Source organism: Paralichthys olivaceus, chromosome 14, assembly GCF_024713975.1.
Source record: "Paralichthys olivaceus isolate ysfri-2021 chromosome 14, ASM2471397v2, whole genome shotgun sequence".
NCBI classification, from domain to species: Eukaryota; Metazoa; Chordata; class Actinopteri; order Pleuronectiformes; family Paralichthyidae; genus Paralichthys; species Paralichthys olivaceus.
The window spans coordinates 12,230,229-12,238,687 of record NC_091106.1 but is presented as its reverse complement, the minus strand read 5'-3'; the positions used below and the strand labels follow the sequence as shown (position 1 = coordinate 12,238,687).

The following is an 8,459-nucleotide window of genomic DNA, read 5'->3' as shown; positions in this document are numbered from 1 at the left end:
CTGGTGTTCAGTTTAAGGTACTAACCTGTTGGTATTAATGAATGGAGTGGTACTTCATTTGGCCTTCACTGTGAAACCTTCTTCAATGAGACCAAAACACATTTCCTGATAAAGTCCTGCAAAGAGTGACACAAATAAAGAAATAGGTTTTAGGGATCCAGCTTTTCTTTTTGGTTTTCAAAACAGTTATTCTACCAAGAAAATAAAATAATTAGTACTCCTGGTGCACAGAACACGTTTGCTAAATGAATAGTCAGGCGGGGTTTTATCCTGTGTGTTGGATTTTCAGCTGCTCTCAATAAGATTCCACCCAGCTTACATTAAAGATGATGGGATGCTTTCATGAGGCTTATTTACCACTGGTCATTTCCCTCAAGCCATTACTTTGAAATTAAATTTCCAGCAACAGGTGGTGCCCCCTGACTTCCTCCGGGAGAGTAGAAATCCTCACATTAAACCGCCCCCCAGGACCAGCAGCCTAACCCGGGCCGCCCCGGGCTGCAGCCGGGTGGCGAGCAAAGAGAGTCTGCAGGGGGGACCTCAAACGTTCCCATCCAGCGACTGTGCGTGTGGTCGCTGCTCCGGCACAGAGAAGGATGCAGAGGAAATTGAGCAACCAGAGGAGGTCAGGATTTTAATTTAGTCAGTTAATGTTAGGGACAAACATCTTTATTATATTATTATATCATAAGTCATGTTGCAGGTTTCTGCTTATTCCAGATTTGCCATAGTACAACATGTGCCAAGAGAAGGTTTAACTGAATATTTCATCCCTCAGAAATCTCTCATATTGCAAATGATTTCAAATTGATGTATTTAGTCTCCACTCATGCATCCTGCAGACAGTAAAAGCCTCCACTTGTTTCTAATCACCAGGACGGTGCGGCCCAGCTGTCAGAAACCGCAACCCCACCACGACTCCTTCGCCACAAGAGATGTGAGACACGAGAGGGCAGGAAATCTCAGCATCGTGGAGCTCTTAATGCTGCCTCCGGTCTCCATGGAGACCCCTTCCACAACATAAAGATCTCCTCCAACACTGGGCGTCTGAAACCTGCTCCGGTGACAGAAAAGACCCCTCCTCAGGAATCACTCATCTCCCAAGTGCCATTAAGAGTAACTGCACACTATCCCCCCCCCTAAATGTCAAATTATCCCTGCAGGGTTGCACAACTATAAGCACTGTAGGAAAGTCTGATTGTGGCTAATTGAATTTCTGTCTTCACCCTCAAGTGCTTTTGCTGCACTTATTTGTGAGCTGCAGATAAATTCTGGCTTTTTAAATGTAATGTAATGAAACAATTTCTGTCTTAGTTACAGATTAAAGTGTCTGGCCAGAGGGGAAGTCTCGGGATCAGCATCGCTGGTGGGAAAGGCTCATTGCCTTACAAAGACCATGATGAGGTAAGAGGTGACGCAGGAGAGCAGGCACTGGCCAATATCAGCATGTCAATATATGTTTGTTTGGCATGAGAGAGGTTAATGAGAAGCATTTTTATTCAGGCTGATTTATCTATTACCTTACAGGGCATTTTTATCTCCAGAGTAACACGAGGGGGACCATCAGAGAAGGCAGGGGTCCATGTTGGAGACAGACTGCTGGAGGTGCGTAGAGATTGTTTTCTCTCATTTGTTTTTATTATAAATATAGAAGTCCACGTGAGAATTATTGTGGAATGAATGGACATGACATACAGTCCACAGGGACATCACTATGAGACCCATCTACTTCATGATGTTGTTCCTTTTGTGACCAATAGAGGGCATCATGAGACCACTCAGCTGAGACTTTTCTTTAGTGGTTAAAGCAAAGGAGAGGCTGATGAATATAAAACAGCAAATTCAAAATGTGAAGATTCCCAATGCTGTGTGAAAGCAAGTCTCAATAACATAAATCATTAACTTTGAAGGTGAAGACATATATTAAGATTAGGTTTAACTTGAGGTTGAGGTTCAGGTTAGTTAAGGTTTGGGTTTGGCAAAGTTTAGGTTACTGTTTAAATTCAGATTTATATTAGGGTTGTCCTCTGAAGACTATGTGCATCTCTCTCTCTCTGTGTGTGTGTGTGTGTGTGTGTGTACTTAGTTTTACCTAGTTTATCTATTAGACGTTACGGAGTGAGGATATTTAGGGAAAGCATTAGTGAAGCAAAAATCTTTATGAATGGTGCTTTACAAATGAAGTTTGATTGATTGATTGAAGTGTGGATTTTTTGGGTTAAGACTTTGTTTTGGATGAATTAGGTTTGGTTTGGTAATTAGTTGTGATTGACCAGGTTAGTGTAAGGGGCTACGGAATGCATTATGTAAATGAGTGTTCTCACAAAAATAGACAGGAAACTGTGTGTGTGTGTGTGATACAATTCTCCACCTCTGACTTGTGCTCGAATTTACTGACCTCTGAAAAATGTGACCACGGTCATTCCAGGTCGACGGCCTCAACATGCAATGGGCGACCCACCATGAGGCAGTCAGCGCCCTCAGGAATGCTGGGAGCTGCATCAATATGAAAGTGCTCAGAGAGAGGCCGCCACCCCGAGGGGTGCGTGACCTGGACGAGCCTCAGGATCCTCAGGACGTGACTGGTCGACAGCTCTGCAGCCAGGATGGCTGGAGGAGCAAACAGCCAAAGATGAAGAGCAAGTGTTTGTCCAAGAAGATTGAAGCGGTTGTCTGCAATGGCAATGGCATTGTGGTTGGTTTACTCAAATCACAGCGTAAACACAATACACTTAAATTTCACCTTTCTTTTACTAAGTGCCTCAGACTCTCTGTGGAAAACCAAACAACTTTCATTCAAAACACTTGAGGCAGACTATAGTGTATTATTTGGGTCCGATACTGATACTGTAGAGAGTAAACGATATCTGATACTCATGTAATCGGCTGATATCTAAAAAAGGTTGAGTTCATTTCTGTATCAAACCCTCATGTTAAAGAAATTGAATTAATCGCTAAATATTTTACAGTTCGGCCAATAAATGTAATATAAATCTAGTAAATATAATATATAGAACTTGAATTAAGAAAATAAACAAATGCAAAAGCTACAATATCTCTGAATATCATCAAACAAGCGCAGATAACGATACGTCTGTGAAAAGCTCATATGGGCTGATTTAATCGGCCAGCTGATAAAACAGACGTGTTAAATGAATGTGTGAATCGGAATATGTCTGTCTGTCTTTTTATTTCAGTCTGATTTGGAAGGAGACCTGAACAGGACCTTATCTGAGCTGGAGGCAGAGGCGTTAACAAAAAAAGACGGTCCTCAAGCTGGAAAGCACATGATGACAGTAAGCACATAGCTCAGCACTTATCAGCACAAGCGTTCAAAGGAACTTTGGAGGCCTAGGGCAAAAGGGGCCTGCGGACCCCCCCATCCCCCAAGGAACACATGACAGCAATCTAGTCATTAACCACACCTTTAGAATTATGAAGCTTTGGCCAGTGTTGCAGGGTGTTGCTGTCACCTGTAGAATTTAAAGGGGTTTTCACAAAGTTATTGTCGCTGTTGATCAGCAGTTGTCGAGGGCCCTCTCTCAGCTCGGGGTCCCAGGCACTTGCCTTCTTTGCATTCCCTGTTGCAACACCCCCTGATTATTAGGATATTATCACCAATGAGGTTGTCTTTCCACCCACTGTGCATTTTTTGTTTGTTTGTAATCAAGATTATTTAAGTGATGAGTCATGATCACATTATGGAGGATATCTGGATCAGGGGGCAGACCCAACTCATATTTGTTAACATTGTCAGATGGAGTGTTTTTCAACCTTTTTGAAGAAAATACATCAGACCTGATATTTATGAGTTTGTGAAATATGGTGCAGCTTGATTGAATTTACAGAGACTGCTGAAGTCATAAGTCATATAAGTCATAAGTCTGGTTGTAGCCAGTTTGAAATCCAGAAAAATCCTCCTCACACAAAGTATTATATGAAATGAATTTTCTCCGATTTTACATCATATCGTGTGATGATTGACGTATTTTTTCCCTCTCTGTTTCCTTCTCTGGCAATCATCTGACAGATCCCGCGGATCATCCTCACTCATCCCTCTATTTCAGATGAAGATGCAGAACTCTTGACACAGACACCTGGCAGAGAGCAGCTGCATGACTTTAACCTTCCTGACAGACACGTACACCCCGACTGTTTCGACAGCGCTTTCTTCCCACCCTGACCTCATTGCCCAGGTGTGGACATGAAGGACACAGACTGTTATTACCCAGATCTTTTGTTGTTTAACTGCGAAAGCATTTTCAGAGACGTCGTCGTCGAGGTTTTAGCGTGAGGACAACTTGGAATGTTTTTTTTTCTACTGCCATCGCAAAGCTTTTTCTCTGTCACACTCAACTGCTGCTACTATTATTTGATGTTATTATAGAATGGGCAGATTTTTGATTTTATTTTTATGAATTGAACCCACAGAGTTTTGCCTGAGCAACTACAGAGAACAGTAAAGCATGAACAGTCTGGTCTGTAATGCAGAAATAAGATATATGACATCCTGTTACACACACTCAATTAAACGATGAATGCTGCTGGCTACCTCTACTTCACATCGCCGTGCTGTAAGTTGTGAATGTGCTGGCAAAGGACCGTGACAATGTGAAGCCCAGAAACTTTTTTTAAATTGTCTGTGCTGAGATAAAATGTCTAATGGCTGAACAGAAAGCATAGCGGGGGGTGCTGAGTCCTGAGACGGACTAACCCCGCTCCACATTCGCTGTCTGCACCACTTCACACTCATGAGATTAGACGCTCTGCACAAATGTTTGTGAAAGACAAACACTGAAGGAATTTATTCTCTCCCATCCAAAGCCTAGAATGTAAAAACTGTAGACGTCGATATCTGCCCTGTGTGAGTTCACAGCTTTGAATATTTTCACAGTATGAAGAGTTGATTGTTTCAATAAAGTGAAAATATATTGTTTACAGAGGCTTCTCTTTTTTTCTTCCAGCAGTAGGACACATCCGTATTGATGTTTATTCTTGGAGTACTGAAAATGCTGCAATAAACTATCTATCAACTTATGGGCAGAGAGGTGTTGGTTTAAAATATATATATATATATATGTTGGTGCCGGGTTGCAGTGTATCACACCAGTGCTTCCATGATTCCCTTTGCAAGGATGCTTTACGTCACCTCTTCAATTGTCCATATATATTTACACTTTTTTCAGTTTTAATAATTCAAATAATGACCGAAACATGTTTTATTCACAGCTCGGGAAAACAGGCCTAAATAACGTGATGTAAAAATTTCTGAACTTCTACAGGTTTGCTCTTTTTTCTGTTGGTGGGTCTCCTTGGTCACCTGTCAGTCAGTCAGAGAGAGTGATGGGTTGGTAGAAAAATACTGTGGACAATGTCTACAACTCCATGGACGTCCCTGAGGGACAGACCTAGAATATTTTAGAAACAACATTATATATTTCATCTGACCTGGGAATGCGTCTGGATCCTTCACCAGGAGGGAGGAGTCTTTTCTTCACCTGCTACCATCGGGACACAAGCCCTGAAAATGCAGTAGAAAAAGCAAGGATGGATTATTTATTCATTCAACCATTATTTTAACTCAGGAATACACATTTACAATTTGGCCAAAAAAATTACCAAAAGAGTCCAAGACAACAAGAAAACACAAATAAAGAGTAAAATGAGCAAAATAGCAAAAGTAAAAGCCTTCGGAATAAATTCAGTACATAAAATGAATTTAAAACAAATGAATCAATGAAAGCAAGAACAGCTGGAGGTAAAATAAGGTTAAATTAAATACTTAAATTGAAAAGATAAAACTTTGAAACCCAGAGTGAGAGAGAAGGCCATCCATATACCGTAACTTGCAATGATTAGTATTGCAGTTAAGAATCTTGTCCAACAGTTTCTGTGTTAGAGCTGAAGCATAAATGTTTCAAATCTCACCATAATCTAAAACAGAAAGGAAAGTTGCCTCAATAAGCATCTTCCTGCAATGCAAAGGGAAACATAGAATAAGTGGATTTTCTTCCTTAAGGTGGTTGCTCATTTAACTTGATATTTAAAAATCACCTTCTCATCAATGCAAACTCAAAGGTTTGTACTCTGTGACTCTTTAGATGTTGGTACTCTACATGGTGGAGATGACGAGATTGATTGATCAGTTTTGGTTGTAGTGAAGAACATTCAATTGGTTTTGTCTGCATTGATATTAATTTATGATTATTTATTGTAAAGTTAGAATAAATCTTTCCACAGAGGGAAATCAAAAACATTTTGTGTCATAGAGAATCCACCTCAGGCTACTGCCACAACTTGGTAGAATAAAATATGTGTACTTTTTACCGACTGCACTCAGAATAGTGGCAGACTCTGTCTGAGGCGTTTGAGAAATTCAATGGATCTCGATCAACAGAGAACTATGATGAATAATTAGTGTTCAAGGCCACATCCCCAATGAAGATTACGAGGGTGATTTGTAATGTAAAGAAAACAACACCTGTTATATTGAAATGGATTTTTAAAAGAAGTGTTTTGCACATTTCTGATAGTGAAATACAGGAAGTGTGTTGAATATGTATTTCTCAATCACAAGTGAGGAAAAAACATTTTGAGATCAAATGGTTCTGAGTCTTGTTGGAAGCCAGAAGCCTGATTGGTGAAATGAAAGAATTCTTCTGCTGCTGGCAGTGAGTTTGTACATTTTAATGACCTCATTATGGTCAGTAGGGGCGCATCGCTCTTCTGATGAGAATCTGAGAGGCTTCATTCTGTACATCCGTCCTCTTCATCCGAGCTGGGTCTGTCTTCAGTTTGGAGAATTGTTTCAACAGTGACAGAAATCATGACGAGAAGCGACGAGAAGTGTATGATAGGAGAATAAAGGGCGTATAAAAATGTCGATGTCATTAAGATGACAGACTCCAATAATTCTGTTGTTGATGCCGTCACATGTTCAGAAGTCTGAGCATTTCTTGAAATTATCCAGAGGAGCTGTATGTGATCAACGCAAATGTCCAAGTCAGCTGATCCAGACATTTCCCAGACCCTTAACAAGAGGCCTGTCAAGAGACATGTCTGGAAAATGTCCATGTGAGACGAACACAGGATTTCTAACACGCGAAGGACGCAAAACTACAGTTACATTATATGTCCTGCCTTCTGCATGCTGTAGATGCCGCTCCTCATCTGAACGCTCTGAACATTTTCCTGGTGTAGTGTAATTTGTAGATTTGACAAATATCTGATTACACTTAGATAAATAGCTGATGCACATTACAACACATTTGGAAACTTCAACCAGACACATTATAATCAAGGCTGAATCAGTAGATTTATGGTAGAGATTTATCTCACTAATGGGCTGACACACGTATAAAAGTACTTCAGAGCATTTCAGCATCAGAGAATTTTTCCTCAAGGCTCAAAACTACTAGCAACACCTTTTTCCACACTGATAGTGGATATTAACCTGAGGAGACGGGATTACATGACAATCAATCACTTAGTGCATTAGGGCTACGATTCAGGGCTCGTCGCTAGAAGCGTTTATATATTTACATCTCAGACATTTGTCAGGTGCTATTTATCATTAGTCTCAGAATGAAATCAAAATTGCAACATTCCTTAATCTGGAGGTGCAGGCATTTGTTCTATTGTGAATGCGCGTGTGTGTATGTGGCTAGGGGGGAGGGGGTGGTCGTTGGGGAGATTTGCAGGCTGGAAATAGACAAGAGCAGCTGTGACAGGAATGAAGAAAGTAGTGTACTTAAAGGATTAGCATCCAGTCCAGAGGTCTGCTTTCCCTTGCTGATAAGGGAAAAGAGAAGTCAATGTACAGCGGCAAGAAATTCAGTCAATGAATTTAATTCAAACTGCCTGCTGCAGTAAACACAGTGAGGTGCCATATCAGCCTGAGAGGTTCAAGTTATCTGGATTATTGTTTTTATTTATTATTTTAGTGCTCTGCTTTGTTCATGCTGAATGGGTGAAACTTAAAATCTTTCTAAACCTGATTCTTGTGATCCTCCTGTCTCTGAAAACACATTCAGTTTATATATATAAATAAATGTATTCTTCCTTTCTCTGTCATTACAGCTCCACCACACAAGGTGAAAACTAAACATGCGTGAATGTTGATTACGAGGATCATGATGAGGTAATTGTCAAGTCCGTGCATGCTGGAGAAATTAAGCACTTCACAATTATCTGCACTTCTGGTTTGTTTTTGTTTTTTTATCCCAGCTCCAAGAAAACACTTTTCTGCATGTTTGTCATGCTTTGGCTGCATGTGGAAGGCTCAAACTGGGGAGTTACACACAGTTCAAATCATTCTTTTGGATAAAAGAAAATAATAAATGTAGATCGGGGGGGAAATTTGCTGACATTTTTCAATGATTGCAGCTTCCTGGGAACACAGAGCTGTGCTGCTTGGGGTTCCCAGTGTGAGCATTGTTACTGGTGCCCCACAGGCTGAC

The 8,459-nt window shown here is 40.7% G+C and overlaps 1 protein-coding gene across 1 annotated transcript; it reads left to right on the top strand.

The window, feature by feature from the left end:
• The first annotated feature begins 245 nt into the window (after positions 1 to 245).
• On the top strand, positions 246 to 4,920 carry LOC138413698 (protein scribble homolog). Its single transcript, XM_069539112.1, has 8 exons — positions 246 to 252; positions 348 to 625; positions 877 to 1,116; positions 1,315 to 1,404; positions 1,528 to 1,605; positions 2,429 to 2,695; positions 3,198 to 3,296; positions 4,031 to 4,920. The coding sequence occupies exons 1-8, from the start codon at positions 246 to 248 to the stop codon at positions 4,181 to 4,183; spliced, it is 1,212 nt and encodes a 403-aa protein (XP_069395213.1). The 3' UTR covers positions 4,184 to 4,920.
• The last annotated feature ends 3,539 nt before the right edge of the window (positions 4,921 to 8,459 follow it).

Excerpts from the sequence above, each read along its gene's own strand:
- LOC138413698 (XM_069539112.1), top strand. Across the intron at positions 1,117-1,314 it reads TCTCCCAAGTGCCATTAAGA|TTACAGATTAAAGTGTCTGG; the intron begins GTAACTGCACAC and ends TTTCTGTCTTAG. Across the intron at positions 2,696-3,197 it reads GCAATGGCAATGGCATTGTG|TCTGATTTGGAAGGAGACCT; the intron begins GTTGGTTTACTC and ends TTTTTATTTCAG.